Source organism: Tachysurus vachellii, chromosome 18 (genome assembly GCF_030014155.1).
Source record: "Tachysurus vachellii isolate PV-2020 chromosome 18, HZAU_Pvac_v1, whole genome shotgun sequence".
Lineage (NCBI taxonomy): Eukaryota > Metazoa > Chordata > Actinopteri > Siluriformes > Bagridae > Tachysurus > Tachysurus vachellii.
The window spans coordinates 11,640,975-11,665,505 of NC_083477.1; the positions used below are offsets into that span (position 1 = coordinate 11,640,975).

Below are 24,531 nucleotides of genomic sequence, written 5' to 3' on the forward strand. Positions count from 1 at the left end.
GTTTGAGTATTAAAGATTAGCATTAATGAACTGTTTTATCAGATTCTCTATAGCTATCTAGCATTTTGTTAATTGGCTCTTTCTTGTTTGCTGACTGTCATTTATATGTTAAACCAAAGTCATTTGTATTTCCATCGTACAAACCTGTTCCGACACTCTTCAATCAATTGTTCTTATTCCAGTCTTTAACTGGCCGGTTTCAGTGAGCCTGTACATACGATGGCTTCAGATTCTTGTTCTTGGTTGGCAGCAGCCTAGTGGTTAAGGTGTTTTACTAGCAATTGGACGGTTGTGAGCTTGAATCTCAGGTCCACCAAGCTGCCATCACTGACCCCTGAGAAAGGCCCTTAACCCTCGATTGCTCAGGTGTGTAAATGAGAAGTTGCTCCGGACAAGGGTGTCTGCCAAATGCAGTAAATCTAAACCTGATCCTCCACCTCAAGGTTTTATGTATTATGCATGCTGAGTTATTTGAGTTACTTTAGACTTACTCTCAACTCAAACGAGTCTGCTTATTCTCCACAGACTCTTCTCAGAGTACACAGGATGTGTTTTGTTTTTCACAACATTGTGTCAGCTTCTGAGACTGTTGCATATGAAAATTCAAACCAGCTCACCTGGTGCCAGCAACCCTGCCACAATTAAAGTCACAGTTATAGGTCATTGTCACTATTCTGATGTTTGATGTGAACAAAAACTGGACCTCTTCACATTATCTATGATATTTCTTGCATTGGATCATAGCATAAATAAGCAGGTGTTCGTATTAAAGTGTAATTTCATGCACAGTATAATACTCTGCCATATGGACATTGGTTAATTTGTACTTTAACTGCATGCTTAGTAAATCATCCCTGACTCAAAGAGTAAAAAATTATTTGACTGGATACCACATTCTACCAATATATTATGCGAAAGTTAGCAATGGGGCACCAAATGCTTTGTATGTTAATGAAATTTTCTGTTATAAAGCTAAGACATCATTAGATTCATTCATTCATTCATTTTCTACCGCTTATCCGAACTACCTCAGGTCACGGGGAGCCTGATCTCAGGCGTCATTGGGCATCAAGGCAGGATACACCCTGGACGGAGTGCCAACCCATCGCAGGGCACACACACACTCTCATTCACTCATGCACTCACACACTACGGACAATATTCCAGAGATGCCAATCAACCTACCATGCATGTCTTTGGACCGGGGGAGGAAACCCCCGAGGCACGGGGAGAACATGCAAACTCCACACACAAGGCGAAGGCGGGAATCGAACCCACAACCCTGGAGGTGTGAGGCAAACATGCTAACCACTAAGCCACCGTGCACATCATTAGATCTTTCACATCAACATGCTATCACAAAATTTAGACACATCACCCCTTCATTTGCCCTGGAAATATATTTATATGTCTGTTTTAAAGTGCATTTGAGATGCGTATATTGTATGAATGTATAAAATAACATAATACATGCTATGAATTATGAGCTTAAAACTATGTATGTGATGTAGTATAATTTTTTATTTTAATGCATTTTAAATGAAAGAACACCACATTGGCTTTCATATTAATGTCACCCCTTTATTTAATGGATTAAGCACTAATAGAACTGAGCTGACCATATGTTGTTTTGAACTTTTACTAATCATTCAGTTTATGCATCCTCTGCAGGGAGGGATATTTCCTCTTGTTCTGTCAAAAAGCAAAAATGTCTTCCTGGCTTCTTTTTCTAAAGGCAAATGACTGGAAATGGGAGGCTCCAGGAAACTATAGGATACCTGAAACGATTAGATTACAAACAAGGCAAACTTACATAATAGTGTGGGACCTAAAGTGTCATGAAATTAACTTGCGATTAATGAGCAACCTACATATTTTTCACATATTATAACAATTATATTGGATTTCAAGTAACTGTGTTTTTGTATCTTTTATTTGTTTAAAAACGTTGTATAGTGCTTTTTTATTAAAGTAGTGTGTTTGTTTGCTGTATTTGACATTTTCCTTAGATTAGCTTAGATTAGATTCAACTTTATTGTCATTACAAGGCAACGAGGTGCAGTTTGGCATCTAACCAGAAGTGCAATAAGCAGAAAGTGCAAGATGTACAGTATTTACAGTGTGAACAGGATCATATACAAATGAATATGCTACATACATGATATACAGTTTAGGTGCTATAGACATGATATACAGGGTGGTATATATCATACTAAAGGGGAACAAACAGTCCCACTTTATGGAATTAAGAATTTATTCATATGTAAAATGTAAGAAATATGTTAAAAAAACATGTTATTTTTTATGTTAACATGTTAATGTTTAAAAATAAATAAAGAAATAAAATAAAATAAAAAGGTTCATTTCTGATCTATTAATTTGCATTTAGTAGAACAACAACAAAGTAACAGCAACGTACAGAGACAATCTCTACAGTAAGACTGTGTTGTTGATCCTCTAAACCATTCAGTAAATCCACAGAAGACCAGAAGATCTTATTTGTTTCATAATGCAAAAAAAAGCCTCAATAGTGCAAAACAAAACAAAACATAGAAAAACCATTAAACAGAGTATTGCATCATTGCTGTGAGGTAAATGAAATATTTATATCTATTTTTATATCTAAAATTACAGCACTGAGGTGCCACATGAGGTGTTTTTTTAATTCAGTTATTTTATTATTATTAATAATAATAATTCATTTTCCATTTCAAATGCTTTAATTACCTTTAAGAACTATATACCTGAAAAATCAATTAAAAAAGCCTTTACCTTATAAAATAGCTTAAAGGCTACGCCCACAGGAGCGGTGACCAATGAGAGAGCAGGTGATTCTTGTGGCCCCGCCCCCTTGATGACAGGTACAGCTCGCTGTGCAGAACCTGATGAGTGCAGTGGGAATTGACGTTGGCACGAAGAGGGCGCGAGCGCAGGGACAGAGCAAGGCACAGAAGGAGCAGCTTTGACTTTATAAACAACACCAGACAGTACCTACGTTTTTAAAGGATTATGCAGACGTGTTTTATTCTGCAGTTGTATTTTAATAAGTGCTATTGACCAGGCAGTGTGGATTATGTAGTGTGGAAAATGCACAGATAATAATTTCATGAACACAGTTGCACCATAGATCTCTGTTTGGACTTTTTGCTGTGAGAGATGGGGAAATGGGAGTTAACCATGGTAAGGTTGCGTTTATTGTTGCATTTGTTTCAGAGTTTTAATGTACTACTTGTTTGATCAGTCCCTGTTACTGCTGTTCATTATGAGCCCAGCTGTATACTAACTCTAGGTCACAAGTAATATACTGCAATCAAATGAATGCTCTTGAAATAGTTCTCTCTCCCAGCACACCTGCCCTTCATATATCACCGCGCTGTGTGTGTGTGTGTGTGTGTGTGTGTGTGTGTGTGTGTGTGTGTGTGTGTGAGAGAGAGAGAGAGAGAGAGAGAGAGAGAGCAACAGGGACATGGAGGACACAGAGTGCCCTTTTTATAGTTTGGGTTTGACTGACATTTTGGGATTAAGGGTGAGCATGAAATATGAAGGGGTAGTTTGGGGATGAAGGGGCATTTTGGGTTGGGGTATGAGGGGTAGTTTGGTGATGAAGGGGCACTTTGGGTTAGGGTAGGAGGGGCAGTTTGGGGATGAAGGGGCACTTTAGGTTCAGGTATGAGGGTTGTTTGGGTATAAAGGGGAACGTTGGGTTGGGGTATGAGGGGTAGTTTGGGGATGAAGGGGCACTTTGGGTTAGGATATGAGGGTCACTTTGGTTTAGGGTATGAGGGGCAATTTGTGGATGTAGAGGCACTTTGGGTTAAGATATGAGGGGCAGTTTGTGGATGTAGAGGCACTTTGGTTTAGGATGAGGGGCAGTTTGTCAGTTTGTGGATGTAGAGGCACTTTGGGTTAGGATATGAGGGGCAGTTTGTGGCTGTAGAGGCACTTTGGGTTAGGTTAGGATCTGAGGGGCACTTTGGGTTGGGGTATGAGGGGTAGTTTGTGGATGTAGAGGCACTTTGATATGGGGTATGAGGAACAGTCTTTGGATGTAGAGGCACTTTGATTTGGGGGTATGAGGAACAGTTTGTGGATGTAGAGGCACTTTGGGTTAGGATATGAGGGGCAGTTTGTGGATGTAGAGGCACTTTGGGTTAGGATATGAGGGGCAGTTTGTGGATGTAGAGGCACTTTGGGTTAGGATATGAGGGGCAGTTTGTGGATGTAGAGGCACTTTGGGTTAGGATATGATTGGCAGTTTGTGGATGAAGGGGCACTTTGGCTTGGGGTATGAGGAGCAGTTTGTGGATGTAGAGGCACTTTGGGTTAGGATATGATTGGCTGTTTGTGGATGAAGGGGCACTTTGGCTTGGGGTATGAGGAGCAGTTCTGGTTGGTTTCAGGGGAGGAAATCAGAATTCCAACTTCTGTACCTACACTTTGCTCTTTGCAGAAAAACACCTGGCAGCCACAAGCTTACATTACTTGCATTTGAGCTAAGTACAAAATTTGCATTGCATTCATTTGAATTTTTCTCTGATGATATTCCTTAACAGACTACTGGTTGGCCTTGTTCACCTCAGTCTAGTTGTGTTGTGTGTTTATTACCTGAGATAATTTATTTTACTCACATAACCTGCTTATCTCTTTCTCTCTCATGGTGTTTCAGTTCCTTCGTGCTTATAAAGGCTGTGTTAATAAACATCTGCTGTACATATTGCATTTTTATGTTCAAGTTATAAGGAATGAATGATGTTTGTAGTTGACCCACTACACAGGTCCTATGCTATCACCTGGTTATTCAATAAGAAAAACCTGTTGTTTTTGATACTGATAAGGTTTCTGCAGGTCTGACGCAGCACTGCTTTCTTTTCTCTGTGTCATTGTCAAATGGTGACGCACAGGCAATGCAAAACTCACCCATGGTTGATTTGTCTTTAGGCCATAGGCATTATGTGCCTTTGCTTGACCACTGTGTGCCTTTGTCTGTCGGGGGCAAATATGAGCCATCAGCGTGCATTAAAGCAGTTTGTTCTGCAGCTTGCAAAACTGTCATTGTGACTCAGTGCTTTGCCTTAAGATCCTAATGATCTGATTTGGAAATAAACACCAACAACTAACATTTGAATTTGTTTAGAGTCACTGAAACAATATTATCCAGTCCTTCTATCCAGCTTAGCCGCACTGTATACAATGGATGCAGATAAGGATCTGGTTCACTCAACCCTCATCTCTTATTTGTACTGTCTTCTGCTTCTTAAGATTTCTTTAACCAAGACGATCTTGTCTTCGACAGTAACGTACTAATGAAGACGTGTGCTTGCATACCAGGTGATACACCACGTTGTTGGAATGTGCCAGATCACCATACAATCCGTGTGTGAAAACATGTGAAAGAACAGAGATTTGTCAAGTGATAGAGTAGATGGAGTTCTTTCCATTCCTGCATGCTTGTGATGGAACTTGACACTACTGAGCCTGATTGTATCCAGCAAGGAACCTGACTTGACCTTGTGCAGTACGGTTGAAGTGAAGTGAAGCGAAGGCTGTATGAGAGATTCAGATGCTGTAGTCTGGACCAGGTTTTGGAGGTTTGACCATACAACACTGGGATTTATTTCAGAATAGAAATGTTCACAAAGCATCGTTATAGAAATATGAATGTAGATTTTAATCTCTAATGAGCAAGGTGACAGTGAAAGGAAAAACTCCCTGAGATGACATTGGGAAAGACCTCTTAAGGGGAATGAGACTCAAAGGGTAGAACATCCTCTAATAGTTGACACTAAATAATGGAATTATAAAGTGTTCCATAAGTGTATACTATCTATAAAGACTATAACTTAATTAATGACCATTTCTATTTGATCAAGCGAATCGAGCTCCCCGAGGGGAATCGAACATCAGATGTGTGGAAATGGGATTTTAACTGATAGCTGGAGGAGTCTAGACATACAATACTTTAAAGAAATAAACAACTTGTACAAAATGTCACTTGGGCTTGGAAAATGATATTGTTCAATATTCAAGGAACAAGGACGGTGGGTGGCATCAGAGGCAAATGCATGCTTATTCTTTTGCTTCTGATGCCACCCACCCTGTCCTTGAGGAGATCTTTGTGTTCCAGGTGTTTCTTTGAACTGTGACAGCATGTTTCCTAATGTGCTTCTTTGGACTTGCAGAGTTCATTCATTTACATTAAACAAAAGACACACCTAATGCATATTCATCAGCCTTTATAAAGAACTCTTGTCCTCTCTGGAGCGGGAGATGAATGGGCTGCACCTGAAATCTGGCAAACAAAAGTGCTTACACAGCATGTTCTTAATAAAAATAAAATGCATGAAGATTCAGTAAGTAGATTAAGATCATAAGACATGTCTGTATGTGAAACTGTGTTCATTTTTACATAGTGTGTGTGCATTAGTGTATGTGTGTATATATATATATATATAATATATTATATCATATATATAATATAGGGGGCACGGTGGCTTCGTGGTTAGCACGTTCGCCTCACACCTCCAGGGTCGGGGTTCGATTCCCGCCTCCGCCTTGTGTGTGTGGAGTTTGCATGTTCTCCCCGTGCCTCGGGGGTTTCCTTCGGGTACTCTGGTTTCCTCCCCCGGTCCAAAGACATGCATGGTAGGTTGATTGGCATCTCTGGAAAGTTGTCCATAGTGTGTGATTGCGTGAGTGAATGAGTGTGTGTGTGTGCCCTGCGATGGGTTGGCACTCCGTCCAGGGTGTATCCTGCCTTGATGCCCAATGACGCCTGAGACAGGCTCCCCGTGACCCGAAGTAGTTCGGATAAGCGGTAGAAGATGAATGAATGAATATATATATAATATATTATAATTGTGTCATTAAATACCTTTCAAACCGTTTCACTGAAAACTCATCAAATCACATATTAAAAAGTCAGATCTACCAGGAAAATGCAGGATTTCGATTGGTTAAGCTTGTTTTTCACCTTAGTGGGTGCTAACTAATATAATATTAGAGATTAAACCAAGAAACACATTTGGTTTATGTTTTAAGAACCTCAGCAATACGATATGATGTAGCTGTAGTAGAAGCACTTGGAGCTGTGCTAAAATATTTCACAGGTTTCAAACCCAAGCCCATGCTCTAACTACTGTTCGAAGTGTCTCCTGATGTGTTTGTCCTGCTGTTGTCTCTGACACGAAGAGACCATAAATATAACAGTAGTCTAAAACAGCGCAAGTGCTCATTATGAGCTTTTCTGGTGGTGTGTAGTTTGGTTACTCAGCAGAGACTCATGGTTCATGTGTTTACTTGTACTGTACCATCTCTTTTGCTGACATCACTCGTCCAACCAGATATTTGTGGGGGTTAGCGTGTGATGAGCATCTCTTTTTACATGTTTGCTGTGGGTTCCACGGCTCTTCTTTTAGCCGACTGCCCAGGCCTTGCTATTGTTCCTGCAAACAAAAGATCCTGGTGGCTGCAGGTAGCTACTGGTTCGGCTAAACAAAATGGTCGGTAATGCTTGCAGTTCCTATGAGAAAATGGGTGTACATTAAAATTAATTTGAATCACAGAATGTTTTATCTAGAAGTGTCAGTCTAGACAAAAACTATTCTTACTTTACTTATTAAATCTGTGTAGGAGAGGTGGTATGTAGTTTTAATGCTATTTAATATTTCAGTGTTTTGGGCTGGTTGTGGTCTTTTCTAGAACAATATCTCTCAGAAGTAGGGCTACAGATATAATTACTGTATGTTCGTTTAATGGTTCCTCAGGCTATGTCACATCAGCATTTTTGTGAGTACATGAAGGACCAAAAACTATTCCATTATCCTAATATTCACCTGTTCTCCTAGGTGATTTTAGTCAGGAGTTAGATATTTCAAAATGAGTCAAGCATCATATTAAAGCCCAGTTATTAAAGCCCATTGTATTGAAGCAGATACACCAATGTCTAAATTATCTAAATTCCCCAATGATTTTTTTTTCAATCCATAATCAACTGGGATACAGAACTAACATGAACTCACGCTCGCTGTTGCATTCGTTTTACACTCTGTCCCTAAAAATGCATTTGAATGCCCACACATCCACTATTCTGTGTGTGTCTCGCTCTTGGTTTAGTAACAAACACTGCAAAATACACAGTGCTTTATATCACAGTGTACTGTATGCCTATCATATTAAGAGCACAGGGGCTATATTTCAACCTGGAGTCCTGTGGCTCTGTTTCTGACTGACACAGAGTGTAGCAGGGAGTTTCTTGTTGGTAAATACCATTATACAAGAATGGGTACTTAAATATATACATCTCAATTGTTATATCTATCAATATATTTAATAGAAATAATTTTACTGTTTCAGGATTTAGAAAAAAACAAACAGACTCAACAGTAAAAGAAATAGATTTTCCATAAGTGTGTGTTTGTCCGTTATTGAAAGACTGTCTTGTGTGTGTGCGTGTGTGTGTGTGCGTGTGTGCTGTCATGTCGTGTGTGTGCTGTCATGTGTGATGTCACAGTATCAGAAACAATGGTACATATTAGAATTTTATATTACACAGCCTCAAATGCACTCAGCCAAAAATGCACTGATGCTGATGCAAAGAGGCAAATACATCTTTTCATTTGTTTTAAGATTCTTCTTCATCTAAGCACTGTGGAAAGTCTGTTTTTTTTATACTGGGAACATATAACACAGAAGTGAGGACACAGCTGATTAAGCTCATATGACTATATTAAATATTGAATCAGTATAATTTTTTTCTTTTTATGTAATATGAATAATTAGCTGAATTAGCTGAATCAACAGAACTAGTCATGACTTGCCTGCAGAATTTCAGCCTAAACATAAACCTACGTTATGTTCTGTTTGTGTTTTATACTAGGACCCAGTTCAGGAGTGGGGTGAGGAGTTTGAGGATGGTGCCGTGTTTGGCATCACACTACGCAGAGAGCGAGTGCAGCAGTCAGGCGAGGCGGCCGAGGCCTCTCCCTGCTCTGCGTACGTTCAGTACCGTACATCTAAAATCCGGAGGCTGAAAGCAGCCACGCTGAAACGTGTAGTGGATCACCTGCTCGATCCCTGCTGCCAAGAGCCAGACTATGGAAGGATACTTCTTTCTACATACCGCACCTTCATCAGCACCAACAAACTTATTGAGCTGCTTTTACAGAGGTGTGTGTGAGAGTTTACATACTGTAACACTGTGCGATGCATATATGTACTGTGTGTGTGTGTGTGTATTATTCTGCTCCACAAGGAGTTCCTGCTTTTTAAATTATGGTGGTATTTCAGTAGTAAACTGTTGCCTTGAATTCAGACCCATTACTGATCTCCCTGGGACCTTGAATACAGCTTCCATTCGCTTACAGCAATTTAACAACCCAGCCAGGGCTCGATTGTACAGTACTTGTGTAAATTAAGCCTGTTTTATCTGCTATTTACACAAAGCATTCCATAAAGTCACTGCATAGCAGAAATATGCACACAGCAAATCGTCCAAATTCTGCACAAAGTTGATTTGGGGAATAGTTAAAAGTCTTCCTAAAGGGACAGAATTTGGAAAAAATATTACTTGCATGTGCAAGGCAGTGTTGATGACTTATTACAATATCAAATTTAATTTTCCTTATAGATAATTCTTCATTCTTCAGAGATATCTGTGTTGTGTTTGTGAAGGCGATTGGTTACACATGATATGTGCTAGGGGTTGTAACATTAGACCTAGAGGAAGCCCTGTAAAGAACTTAAGATTGGGTTTAATCGATTTATTAATTCAAGTTAAGTTTGAATTTAATGGACTGGAATTTCCCATGTATAACATCTTTACTCTCTCAAATAGAGACAGTCTTGACTCTGAGCTGGACAACAGCAAGTGTCATAAGAGGTAAGACACAAAGTATGAGGATGCTCTGGAAAAAATCATGAATGAAGATTTTATTATGAATCATTATGAATGAAGTTTTACCTCAAGGCTCTTTGATTTCTGAATCTTTGATTTCTATTGTGGGGAAAAGACTTCCTTTGCAGAGGAGTTTAGCCCTTTGTGGTTTCTCAGCTATGTCACAAGCTGCATTTTTTTGCCTTGTTAATACCAAGAGAGAAAAAAAGAGAAGCTGGTAAAGGAACGACTGTTTATAGCTGTTTTAACGAAAGTGATAATAGGAACTAATTTGTTTTCTGGATGTTTTGCCACATTTGATGTATCTTAGATGTGTCTTTTTTAAATAAATAAAACAATAATTATTGGTAAATTGTTGCATTGCAATATAAAATGATTTCATCACATTGGAACATGCTGCTATTAGAAAATGATCGATTTTGGTGTGAAATTTTTATTCACTCCAAGCCTGCTTTTGTGAGAGAGAAATGTCTCAGTAAAAGTGCAGTCAGATTTTCTGCAAGCAAACACTGAGTATTTTTTGTTGCTGTTTGCTGTTTTAGCGCTCTGTGGACTCTACTCCAGACCTGGTTGGATGAGTTTGCGGAGGATTTCAGGGATCCTCCAATGCACTCTTCGTTACGCTTAATGTGCCTGCAACTGAGGCGACACAACTCTCTTTCAGCCCTGGCCAAGTGCTATGAGGATCTCCTCAAGAAGTTTCAAGCAGAAGGTCAGACCTTTGATGCAACACTGTTTACTTGGACTCCTTAAGTCAGTTATATTATCTAGATGTATTATTTCCTGACACAACGTAGCAGTGTCAATTAACAACGATAAATCTTTCTCTTCCTCTCAGATGTCGTGACTAAAGATCAAACTGGAGTGGATCAGGAGTCAGAGTTGAGCCAGGAAGAGAAGGACTTGGATGATGTAAGCAATCAGGTAGACTTGATGGATTTCTCGGTCACACAACTTGCAGAACAGCTCACCAAACAGGATGCTGTAAGTGTCAATAGTCACGTTTCTATGCTATGACTATTAACCTACTAACAACATATTAATAAAGATTTTTTTTTTATTCTGAATGAACAGTAAGGACTAAGTAGATCCCAGATCACATACTTATAAACTATTCTTTGCCATGTTGTTGTATAAACGTTGTTGTGTGATTAGAGTGTAGACAAGAAACAAAAAAAACAAGTGTTGAACATTTCATGCATTCAACACTCACAGATTTGCTTAAGTAATAAGCAAAATGGGCGGAGCTACAAGATGCTGATGCTGGATATGGAAAAATTTTAAGATCGCGAACAAGATGTGTTACAAATATAATATTGAACATTTTAAAAATTCATTGTTTGCTAAAGTTTGTGGCGTCGCATTAAGTAAGTCATTTACAATCGACTGAGAAACGGCTTCTACGTCCAGGTTAGTAAAAATATGTTAGTGTTCAATTTGAAATGATCCGACCTTTCTAAAATTCCTACACTAGACCATAGAGTACATAGTGCAAAGTGTATATAATACATCAGTAGAGTAAATGAATTAACGTCAATTAAAAATCTATTGAATAGACATCGATAATCTGTTTACTCTCTAAACTTTGGAATCTTTTCCTATGTATGCTAACAACCTCAGCCAACTCTTGATATAATATGAACGTGATAAAGTTTCAAAAGTTTTTTAAAAACAATTAAAAAGGTTTAATGGGAGGGGTGGACATCTTTGGAGAGAAGTATAGAGAGATCATGTGAAACATCTTCTGTTTTGCTCCGAATGTCATTTTGAAAGCACAAAGTAAGATGATTGAAAATGCTGAGCTAATGTTAGCTGGTCAGACTCACAAACACAAGTTTATAGCTGTGTCCCAAATGATGTATTATACTAAGCACTATGCACTTACTATGTTCTCTAGGGTCTAGTGTATGAATGTTAGAAGTGTAATATCATCTCAAATGGAACTCTAACGCTTTTTTATCAAGTGGAAGTAAAGTCCGTTTCCCATTCGATGGCAAATAACGTTAAGTGGATGGCGTCAGTGCGACTCCGCTTTGTAAGATGGCTTGCGCACCAGAGTGTCGTTGGCTATCTTTTTGTTTTATCATCCAGCGTCAACGCCTGGTAGCTCCGCCCCTCCTCCATGTGTGCAACATTCCATAATTTGATTATTTTGGTTGAGTAAGTGCATCATCCATGGATTGTGGAGTAATTGTTGTAATTTTCAGTGTGAAAACACTACTCACACTATTTATATTACACAATAGGAAGTACTTAATTTGGGACACACCTTATATTTAAGTTCATTCTGAAACTGTATTCAGCCCGAATTCATTGTAACTGAATTTAGGTGTATGTGTAGATACATAACCAGTGTGAAATTATCCATATCCAAATAACCAGTAAGTTGTACACCTCCACATGTCTCTGTACGTTCTTGTAGGAGCTGTTTGTGAAGGTGGTTCCTTTCCAGTGTCTGGGCTGTGTGTGGTCTCAGAGAGATAAGAAGGAAAACCTCTCGCCCACTATTAGTGCAACCATCTCCCAGTTCAATGCTGTTACAAACCGTGTCATCACCTCACTGCTTTGTCCCTCCACCTGTCCTTCCTCCACTCCATCATCCACTCCAAACCAGAGAGCTAGAATCATTGAGAGATGGATACGAGTCGCACAGGTTAGATCAGCAATGTTTGACTGTTCACTAAAGCGGATTTATTTTCTGTTTAAATTGCCTGATTTCACTGCTAATTTGTGTTCCATGCTGGATTTTCATCTCAATGGTCAGGCAATATTTCAGGATTTTGTGGTGGTCTATCAAGACTAGAAAGCGATACTTTTCAAATTTCTTCTGTTTTCATGTTAGCAGTGTAGCAGTCAGTGTTCATTTGTTCCTGTAGGAGTGCAGGCAGCTGAAGAACTTCTCATCCCTGAAGGCCATTTTGTCTGCACTGCAGTCCAACCCGATTTACAGGCTGAGGAAGACCTGGGCTGCAGTGAGCAGGTACATATTAAACCAACACACACTTACAGCGTTTATTTAGCTGAGTGCTAAATGAATCATTTTATTTGTGTAACTTGGACATAACCAACTTCCTGGAATTGGGTTTTGATTTCTCAGCAATGTTATGTAAATCTGTCATGGGGCCTCGGTGGAAAATGACTTAGAGACATTCTTAGCATTGATAATTTATTGATACTGTTTAAATCTGACTTTGTAGGCACTCATTATGTGTGTTTTTTTCCAGGGAAAATGTGAGCAGCTTTGAGAACCTGTGTGAAACTTTCCCAGACGAGAACTGTGTGTTGACCAGCAGAGAAATCCTTGAGGAGGTTAGAGAACACACACACACACACGCAGGCACATATGCGTGCGCACACACACACACACACACACACACACACACACACACACACACACACACACACATGCACACACATGCACTCACAGATAGACACACACATGCACACACACACAGATAGACACTCACACGCACACACACCCAGACACTCACTGATAGACACACACGCACGCACGCACACACACGCACACACACGCACATGCACACTTACATGCGCACACGCACAGATAGACACACACACGCACACAGATAGACACATAGACACACACACGTGCACACACACACAGACACTCACAGATAGACACACACACACACACGCACTTACATGCACACACGCACAGATAGACACACACACGCACACACAGACACACAGACAAGCTGTGATTGATAGCCATGTTATAAACACACCGCACACACTAACACACAATGTATGTGTGTGTGTTAATGTGTATTAAGACAGTTAACTGTCATCAAATATTAAAACTAGCTTCACATAATGAAGTGTGTTCACCTTCACATTTCACAGTGCAATTTAAAGCACTTTGGTACTTTGGTGCTTGTAGAATATTGTTATTGTGAACCACTCAGCATTGTATAGTTTCAGCCATTCAGTGCTTCAACCAGTTCAGGTTCTATTTCATGGAAGTAAGGTGTGTTAACCTGGAGATTACGATAACTGAATCAAGAGTCTGTTCTTTGTTCAGAAGAGAGTGCTTGAGAGTGCTTTTAGCCTTAGTTCATTGAATTGATACACAGAAAAACAAAACATATGCTGAGGGACATGCTAACAAACCTGTCAGCTATTTCATCAAACCCCTTCAACATGCGAGTAGGTCATATTGTATGAACTGCGTTCCTGTTTTTTTGGCTCAGATATCTAGAATACATCGTGCATCTGCAGCACTCCAGGTCTGATTTTGCATCTTGCATGTCAGTTAAGTTAACTTGCATGAGAAACTTCCCTTAACCCATAGTATAAAGCATGCTCACTTAAATCAGGTATGAGCTGTGTTCACACTGTAACTGAACCAAGCTAGAATTCTGTTGTGGTGAAAAAAATAATAAAAATAACAAACAACAACCCCTGCATGAGTTTTTATTAAAACACAGTATGGGAAAAATTCCATTAAATACCATTAAAATTCAAGGTACCTGCTGCTTACACAATGATTTGTGTTCAGCCATCTTGATCATTCTGTCATTAAATGTTGTATTGCAATAACATTTCATCTTTAGTTCTTTTTACTGATTTTTTTTCTTTCTTTAAACATTTGATTTCACCAAGTGTTCACCAAGTGATGCTCATAGAAACGGGTAGCTTTGGAAATAGAGCGTGTAATCAGGTTTAGCTGATATTTCATTACTACACAATTTCTTCCCTAACCAACTTGGGTGTGTGTATGCATGTATGTGTGTGTGTGTGTGTGTGTGTGTGTGTGTGTGTGTGGGGGTTATCTGATAACTATCTCTGATGGGTTTTAGGATGGGAGCCAAGCAGCCATGGACAATATTTTACCAAAGGCATCCAAGCAGTGTCCCTTGTTCAAACAGATGGTAAAGTTCCCAAACACACACACGCTCATTTCTCTAATTATAAAAAAATGAAAGAAAAGGTAACTTCTTGAAAAGCAAATGTGTACGTTGTTGGTCTTTTTGATGCAGATAAACTAGACATTAAACAGGAACAATTCTGTCTAATTAGCCTTTTTTTGGACCAAGTGATCTGAGAAATTATTGTGTTGTTAACCACATCCTCTTTCTCTATGTCTTTTTCCTAAGCTTCTCTTTCTCTTTCTCTCTCTCACACACACACACATACACCCACATACTTTGCTGATTCATTGCATTGGAACTTGAGATAAAACTAGTTTTTACCAGAGATTTGGCATTGTTCTTTGTTTTAGTGTTTGTGGACACTTGACTATCACAAACGTACCTCGGTTTGGTCCTCAAAACTTTTGCCACATACTTGAAAGCACACAATTTGCTTTGTATGCTGTAGCATTACAGTTTCCTTTCACTTCCTTTTTAAAGCGAGGTCTATAAAGACATGGTGTGCATGAATAGGCAAATTCCACAGACCAGTTCCAAAGTCAACTGGAAAACCTTCCCAGATGAGTGGAGGTTGTTATAACTATAAAGGGGAACTAAATGTGGAATGGGATGTTTAAAGCACGAGTGTGATGGTCACGTGTCAACACACTTTTGTCCGTCGGCTTATTGATTACTTACGAATTGACCGTGTTGCTAATGGCACATTTTCCACAGACCACGAATAATGGAGTCGTGCCTTACCTAGGAACATACCTCACTGTACTAACCATGCTGGATACAGCCCTACCTGACATTGTGGAGGTATGTACGGAATGCTGCATCAACTTCTCAGTGACCGCATGAGTGAAGAATGGAACGCATGCTTGTTTCTACTGAATAAACATTTTTTTTAAACCCTCAGTTTAAAAACAGTATCTGATCCATAGACACTTTTTTGAAAGTTCTACTATAAAATAAAAGTAATTCTTAAACTGCATTGTGAAGTTTCCGATTCTTAAACCTGCCAGCTAATTACCACATGATTCTTTTTTTAAACAGCGTGACTACATAAATTTCGAGAAGCGCAGGAGGGTGAGTCTCTGGCTTTCTTTCACCATTGACTTGGGTGTTTCGATGCACATGTTAAGATTAAACTCTGGTGTGCTTTTAGAGATAATACTGTTCTGAAATCATGGAAAATCCTCCAGCAGGGGTGTGTAATACAGACACAGAGTTTTATGTTGCCATGTTTGATGTGAACATTTTGAAAAGCATTATAGTATGTGAGTGAATCTACAAGTGGCAATCAAAAGACATACATTTTTGTCAGCCAAATGATCAGACATGTATCAAAGTATTGTTTGGATGTCCTTTAAACTGCAAAGAAACAAACCAAAGAACCAAAAGAAAAAAAAACTGCAGCAAAAGTTTTCAATATTTTACATGAAGTTCCATATATTTTATTTGCATTTTGTACACCAGTTTCCTTTGATGTTTTTCCTGAACTTTCAGGAGAAATAGTATTTGAAAATCTTTATTGATTGACCAATTCTGTAAACTGCTAAACATTAAGCTCTGCTATTCCATATTGGAAGTGTAGGAAAGGATTTCACAACTCCCAGCTTGGTGAAACATTTATCTAGTTCTTCTGTAACTCAGGGACTGCAGTCTAATCTCATGGCTGGATGGTTGTAGCTCGTGGATAAAAGATGTTACCTTGGACCCTACATGTCCCTCACCAATGTCTGTCTCTAAAAAAAAATGTTATTTTTTTGCAGGAGTATGAGATTCTGTGGCAAATCCGGCAGCTCCAAGCATCCTGTTCTCAGTACACTTTACCCCACCATCCTCAGATTGCAGCTTGGTTACAACATCACAAGCTACTCACAGATCAGGAGAGGTAAGACTCCATATCAGCAACCACTCCATAATCAAAGAGTCTGAGATCACATTTATTTTGCACTGTGATATTCCATGTGATCATTAACTGAAGCTCTTTATAGTATCGTTATGCTACATGCAATTATCACATAGTATCCCAACCTGCAGTTGTTCTGCTGCCACATGGTTGGCTAATTGCACGTGTAGGTCTATGGGTGTTGTTAATAAAATGGTCACTGACTGTATATTATAATGTAAACTTTATAAACATCATTGTTTCTGCGTACACGTCCTCAGTTATGAGTTGTCTAGACAGCTGGAGCCTCCACTCGACAGCTGTTCACCATCCAGCAGTACAGACTCGAATCCCCGTTCCCTCACCAAAAGGCTCACTTCGTGAGTGTGAATATTCACAGACAAACTTCCAATTCATGCAACAGCAAATATATAATACAGCATTTCATATGTTTTGTGCATGAATGTGTGTGTATGCAGCCTCCTGAATGTGACTGAGAGCTCCAAAAAGAATGCTGACCAGATCAGTGTCTCATCATCTGGATCCAGCAGCTCTGAAATGGAGGATCTCTCCACAAATCAGTCATCTCCTCTTGGAGCACAGGTAAAAAATAAACAACCTGTGCAGCATTGTACTTAAATACTTAAATGTGACTGAAGGGTCACAGCGCCAGTTTTGAAGACTTCGGCCTTTCAAGACTGGAGTTATGAACGCCTTCCTTTTCTAAATCATCTACTAGAAAGTAAATAGATTATCATCTTAGATCATCATATTACGTGAATATTTGTCCTCAGATTTAAAGCATACTGTACATTATAATGTCTCTTGTCTACTTGACAAACCACCACAACTTTACTGGGCTTGATTATGGAATGTACTTCATTTTATATTAACCTGGATCTTGGCACTTGACTAGAGGGCTGTTTTCATAGTCGATTGCACTTGAACAAAGCGCAAGCGCAGTTGTCTCAGTATGTCAGCCATCATATTCTCTTTCATACTTACTTCTGTAGCACACAGACACGGTACTTAAGACCCACTCAGAGAAACACACCTCTGATTGCAACACCTAAATTCTTTACATCATGACCAGAGCGATATGCTTTTTCTTTTACTACAGTGCCATTTTCAGCAAGGTCAAACGGAAAACTGACATAATATCAGTTATAATGAAGCCATTTTATCTGGCTCACAGTTTTGGAATACTTGCTGGCATCTACAAATGGCTGGCAAGGTTTTTACAGAAATATCAACCATGTTCAATCCTGAATTGCTAAATTCTTGTAAATTCTGGAAAATTCCAAAACTGGAATTAGAGACCTGGCAAAATTAGTTGTTATTTACATGCCAGTGAATGTATGTGAGAGGTTTTACATTAAAATGTGCTTAAAGGTAAAAAAACTAAATAAACCTTTTATAAATCATTATTTTTAAGGATTGTCAAGCTCTAATAAGAACAGTGTAGTGTGTCATATAACTGTCAGATCTTTCAGAACCAAAACTTGTATAATTCAACTGACATGTCACATTCATCCCTTCTTCTTCTAGTCGCTCTCAAGCTCCTGCCAGAACATGGCTGACAGCCTTTCTTCCTCGTCTCCTACGGGCTCTTCTAGCTCCTCCAGCAGCTCCCAGGCTGACCTTCTTCTCTCTGCACCTTCCACTTTGCCAGCTCCATCCAAGCCTGGCCATAAGCGCTCGGTCTCCATGACCGCACTGCCCCTGTACAACAGGCAGGTCGCTGACTCCTGCATCATTAGAATCAGTATGGAGAGCAGCAATAATGGAAACATGTACAAGAGCATCCTAGTGAGTACTGAGAAGCCAGGTGGTTTTTGGTTGATGAGTAATGAACTAGTACTACAATATTTTAGTGATTAATATAGAAAAGTTGGATGTATAAAGGTTTCCTCACACATAACTGAGTTGTGCCATTTAGAAATAGTCAGCATCAATCAAGCATATACTGTAGCTGCCTGTATAAAGGTTAATCAGTAATGTCAGGAAATGGCCATTCTGTTTCCAATACAACATGCCAGTACTGCTATAACACACAACACCATGCAGAACTGCAAGTCAATGGTAACAGGAAAATAAAAAAAGGGTCTGTACTGAAACGGACAAACTAAACCAGAAAGCCAAACTATCTTGGATGTGAATTTGATTACAAAACTTCTGGGGACAGATATGATGAAAGTAGTATATAATAATAACAAACTGAAGACATACCCTGCTTAATCAACTCACAATTAAAAGCATTTCTGAGGCGTCAATCTTCCATTTTACCCACATACAGTACGCATCAGCTGTTCTATTCAACAATTGCAGGAGGAGAGAGTCTTTGGATGTCTTTTCAAAAATGACTTGAAAATAAAATGTTTAACTATAGAGCGGACTATTACAAAAGGTCTAATGTCTCACATTATATTTTTCATGTGCCACAATATCATGATTGCAGTTTTATGTAGTTCTACATATATTTATCTCACAGTATTGAGATCATGATGTATGTGTCACAGACATGCAAGAATTTTATCATACAGTAGAACAATAGACTAACCATCAGGGTTAAACTGACATTCAATAGTGTAATAGTGTCTGGTAGTGTGTGAAAGTGTCATGGTTTATAATATGATTTGTATATATATTTTTTTAAATACTTCACTTTAAAGAAGTGTTTTTGGGGACATATTCTGGGCATATGAAAAAATATGGTGATATGTCCCCAATGTTTCCAGCACAAGTTTCCCGCTATGTAAACTATCACACATTTTGATATATTTGTATTATTTGGCCTCCCATTGTAGTAGCTGTCAATAAAATATCTACTCATACGGTTAAATCCAGTTTACGTGCCACTGGCTCTGTAGAAGAAAGAAATCAATTATATGGACCACCAACATCCACTGAATCAGGACAGGGACATGGACACGTGTTTACTTGCACAACACTGAAAAGGAGGGACTGAACTTGCTTGAATTGTAGATGTCAAAGCAGCCAATTTGAGCCAAATCCCAGCAAAATTACATCCTTAACTTTAGACTTACATCTTGTCAACTTTGCAGTTTTGTCCTGGTGTTTGGCTTGTCGGGACATACTGTATATTTGTGCCCTAAATGCAGCTGTCAGTGAGCGCACAGGTTCTTCTCAACAATTTGACTCCATCCATGTTGCCTGTGAAGGCAACAAGCTTTCCAGTTCCTCCTTCTGAAGAGCTCTGAGCTCATGATGCTAACCCCAGCTTTGTCTTTGTTACTCTGCCATTGGGCTGTATTTAGTTTGTGCCATACTTTTTACATTCAGCTTAAATTTAGTCTCATTAGACCATGAACTCTTTTTTTTTTTCAAAAGCTCTCAGATTTTGTCTTTCTCAGAAGTGTCCTCCTTCTGTCCAATCTCCCAATTATATTATACTGATATTGCTAAGGTCTGTGCAGATTCTCCAGTGAGCTCTGTAACTCCTTCAGTGTTGTAGCTAGACTTTTGAACACTTATTTGACAATTGCCCTTTTACTCTGAGCACTCTAATCTTGGTAGGGTCTGGGTTGTGCTATATTTTCTGATGTTTTAATAACCTTCTACTTATGTTGTTATATTTAGGGCCTGAGCACCGAATGGTGCGAAGCCCTAATGTTTTTCCTCGGGAGTATTATATATATATATATTTTTTTTTTTGTAATGCAAAAACAAACATTGGTGCACAGATCGGGCAATTATGTACGCACATGTACGAGAGTTGGTACGCATATAGATCTCATCGACCCGAACAACTTTCGCGCTCTAAACTATGAGCTCTGTCCAACAGGAAGTCGGCCATTTTGGATTGTTTTATAAGTGCATACGGTGAACTTTTAAATACTCCTCTTAGGGAATTCATGCGATTGACATCAAACGTTGTGAACATGATGCCGAGACATTGCACTTGCTAAATTGCGAAGGGATTTTTGATATCTCGAACGGTGCTGCCATGGCAAGGCGACAAAGTTATGGCGAATTCAGAGAAACAGGAAGTGTCTAATATCTAAAGCAAAAAATGTCTTATTGGGATGACACGCGGTGTGTATGTTCGGCCAAGGATTCCGATCTCGTCGATGTGCTTATTGTGAGTCCCGGGTATAGCGCCACCAACAGGCCCCAGGAAGTGTGTCAGTCACAAAGGTGGATTTTTTGTCAGCTGCATGCGGTAAACTTTTAAATACTCCTCCTAGGGGATTCATGCAATTGAGACCAGACTTGGCCCATACACATACATCACATTTGTCGGCTGTTAAGTGTGGACAAAAAGGTCAGACAAAGGTGTGTCTCTTAAGTGGCTCACTAGTACCCCCGTTTGTCTAAAATATGGGGTTTCATTTACCTACAGTCCCCAAATGGGTCAGTAACAACATAAAATAGTCCACTGATATTTACCCACTTGATACACTTGCCCACCGTGCATTGTTTTCTGGCACCGTATAGCGATGAACAAACGTGCGAAGGCCCGTCATCGCTGCTTGCAGCTATATTTAATCTTATTTCTGTAGAGAGTCACAAAAAGCCTCATTTTGATGTACTAAAATTTGAACAAAGAGAAAATGTAACTGGGGATGGGGTGGGACTTCCTTCTGGAATCACTCTATTTTGTTGATTCTTTTTCTTTCTTTTTTAAGTCTTTACAAATAACCACCCATATTGTTTGGTGCAGGTTTTTGGGACGATGGAGCTTCACATTTCTCACTGTTCCTCAAAGTACTAGTAATATCTCGAGTGAGCAGCACCCTGGTGCTCTTCCTGTGACTGACACATCCAGTATATATTGAAATAATAAAGAAAATTATATAAGAATAAAAATCTACATTTCTGATGGTGTCATTGACCATGGCCATGATGTTTTGTAGCTGACTAGCCAGGAAAAAACAGCCCAGGTGATTGAGAGGGCCCTGCAGAAGCACAACCTTGAGAACGCCAGCGTACAGGACTTCAGTCTCGTCCAGATGTTGGCTCAAGGCAAAGGTAAGTGTTAAGCCTCTCTAAAACTAACTAACGCTGTTACTGTCCTGAAACTAATAATGAATTAATTTTTTTTTCGTTTCAGAGCTTATCATTCCAGACAAAGCCAACGTCTTCTATGCCATGTCTACTTCAGCCAACTATGACTTTGTTTTACGTCGCTGTCCAAAAGGCCAGCGCAAACAACTAGCACGCTCAGCATCAATGTCAGCAGGCCGGTCTACCAAATAACAGAGCTCAGGAGAACTCATCATGAGAAAAAAATGAATTTACATAGAAATCTGCACAATACTGAAATGACAGAATTCGTTACTTTCAGTTTTTATATACAAAATGTACATAGAACATATGTATATAGTCAAACATATTTATGCCTATTTAATGGTAGCTATTTGCTACTTGACAGATATTTTTCTAACAATGTTAATAACTTAATGTTTGTTCACCTTGAGGGGAGAGTTTAGACAAAACACATGGTTCTAAAACTGACAGAAGTTTTTAGAATAGGCTTTATATTTTTTCTTAACTTCAAAAAGTGGCATATTGTGTACACGGCCTTGTAGCAGTAAAGGTCCTAATCCCACATTATCTCTGTCTCTGAGACATAAACACAGCAACTACAGAACTTGTCTGTAAAATGCAGCTCACACACATTCATCACATAGTTCAAGCTTCACTGTCAGTTTCTGTCAAACTGAGCATAGCTATCACTTCATCGTTGGAGTCTTTGCATACCGAATAACCTAATAAAAAGCTTCATAGTATGTTCAAATTCATTACCTTCACCGTCTCCATGTAGCATGTACTGAATTTCTAAAGGCCATATTTATACCAATAGGTTTAAATACATAGCTAATGTACTGTTGATGTTTTCAGTGTATTTGTAGATCAACCAGCCTTTTAATGTCATTTCATCAGGTTCCCACTTCGTAGCTTAAGAATGAATGATAAAAGTTGTACAGCCTGCCTTTCACACATATATAGCTGACAGAGACTCTCATTAAGATCACAGTGTTCTCTTCCCACGGCTCAGCACCATGGTGATATCGATTGGGTGTGTACATTTGTGTGCGTGTGTAAGATAAAGCTACTGCACTAACAGGCACTGGGGCATTCCACTGTCACACTATAGAGTGATAGAGGTCTAATCAGCACTTCTACAATGTTTAACAACTCCACTGAAATGTCTTACACTTTCATCTACTTGTTCATTACTGAGGCTTTAAAGAAAATCTGATACTGCCTAAACATGTCTATTTATTCTTTAATGCTTTAAAAATAACACATTTAATTTCTGTGCAATTATTGGAAGAGAGATATATCTTCTTGTTCCTAACCACAGATGTATTCTTTGGCTCTGCTGTTTCAAGTAGATTCCTTCTTTTGACAAATGAAAAACATTGTGTAGTATCCGATTAATTATCCTTAAGAGAATAAGAAACAGACGAAACAGAAGAAATGAATACACTGATTATTACTGTATTAAAGTGTACTGTATTTTGGACTTATTCCGCTCCGCAATCCACAGCATTTCATTGGCTTATTGTACATACTGCTTATACATGTACATGTGGCAGTCCTTTAAAGAATAAAAAGGATTTAAATGTTTTGATCTCGTTTTTTGTGTGTGCGATATAAAATATGGATATAAAATCACTCCCTTTCAGTAGACGCTTCATACATATCAGGCTCACAGTGGATTCGGAGTCTATCCTTGGGAGCACTGCACATGAGGCATGAATGCACCATGGATGGGAAGGCAGGAGGAAAGCCATGTGGAGATGAAGGAGAACATGCAAAGAAATTGCACAGAGACAGTCACCTGACCTCTGGCTCAAACTCTGGATCGCTGCTGGATCGTGAAATCCTATATATGACAATTTCACAATATTTATGTTTGGTTTCTGAAAAAGATGAATTCACAACTCAGGCTTCACAACTCAGGTGTTTTAAAAGGCTTCTATTAATTCTCTATGGATGTAAAACATTGCTTAAAACTAGCAACCTAATATTGTATAGATCCTCCTTGTGCCCTAAAAAAGTCTATCTAGTTGAGACATGGACTCCAGAAGACCTATGGAGGTTGGCATCTTTTAAGACCTATAAGTTGTGAGATGGAGCCTCAATACATCAGACTAGTTTGTCCAGTACATAAACAGATGCTTGTTCAGACAGAGATCTTGGAAATCCCGATGCCGTGTCAACATTGTGAACATTCATTATTTCCTCATACCTTTTTTTGCCCATTTTGTCACCTTTCACTTGCTGCCTAATATTTCCCACCCCATGACAGATACCACTATAATGAGATACTCAATGTTATTCATTCATTGTCTTTGTTATCCTTCATGTTATCTTTTAGAAATATTTTTTGATCATGTGATTTGTACTGATCACAGTTTCATTATAAAATGTTAGTTATATATTAATGTCTTATCATATATAATCATACATGAACAAAATTTATTATTACATAACAACAACAACAATAACAAAAATGCCTTAGGATGGTAAACAGGAACATGCAAGTAACAACAGGCTACCAGTCATTCAAGTTGTATTGCAATACGCCTTTGGAAGAACATGTTATTTGCACTGAAAAGCCTTCTAACCATCTAATCCTTTTTGTGTTTCTCTACAGCCTATTCAACTTGTTTAATATTTTGAACCATTCTGAAGCTTCATTAATCAGTTGTTTAGTGGAGTTGTAGCTAAGGCTACATAGACTCATAGACTAATATCTCAAATATGGCACTGTTTCAGTGACTACGTTTTTTTGTGGACTGCAGGTCACGTGCTTGAGAAGTTGGTGGGACATTGAAGCATAGACACTGGTGTGTGTAATGGTCCATGTCAGCAGTTCTGAGGAAGAAACAGGATCC

The 24,531-nt window shown here is 38.9% G+C and overlaps 1 protein-coding gene across 1 annotated transcript; it reads left to right on the plus strand.

Moving 5' to 3' along the window:
* The first annotated feature begins 2,902 nt into the window (after nt 1–2,902).
* On the plus strand, nt 2,903–23,257 carry LOC132860995 (ral guanine nucleotide dissociation stimulator-like 1). The gene is made up of 17 exons (XM_060892321.1): nt 2,903–3,180; nt 8,876–9,165; nt 9,833–9,877; nt 10,435–10,604; nt 10,731–10,876; nt 12,315–12,545; nt 12,769–12,872; nt 13,117–13,201; nt 14,713–14,784; nt 15,499–15,585; nt 15,823–15,855; nt 16,542–16,663; nt 16,942–17,040; nt 17,140–17,263; nt 18,209–18,469; nt 21,538–21,652; nt 21,735–23,257. The coding sequence occupies exons 1-17, from the start codon at nt 3,157–3,159 to the stop codon at nt 21,878–21,880; spliced, it is 2,154 nt and encodes a 717-aa protein (XP_060748304.1). The 5' UTR covers nt 2,903–3,156; the 3' UTR covers nt 21,881–23,257.
* The last annotated feature ends 1,274 nt before the right edge of the window (nt 23,258–24,531 follow it).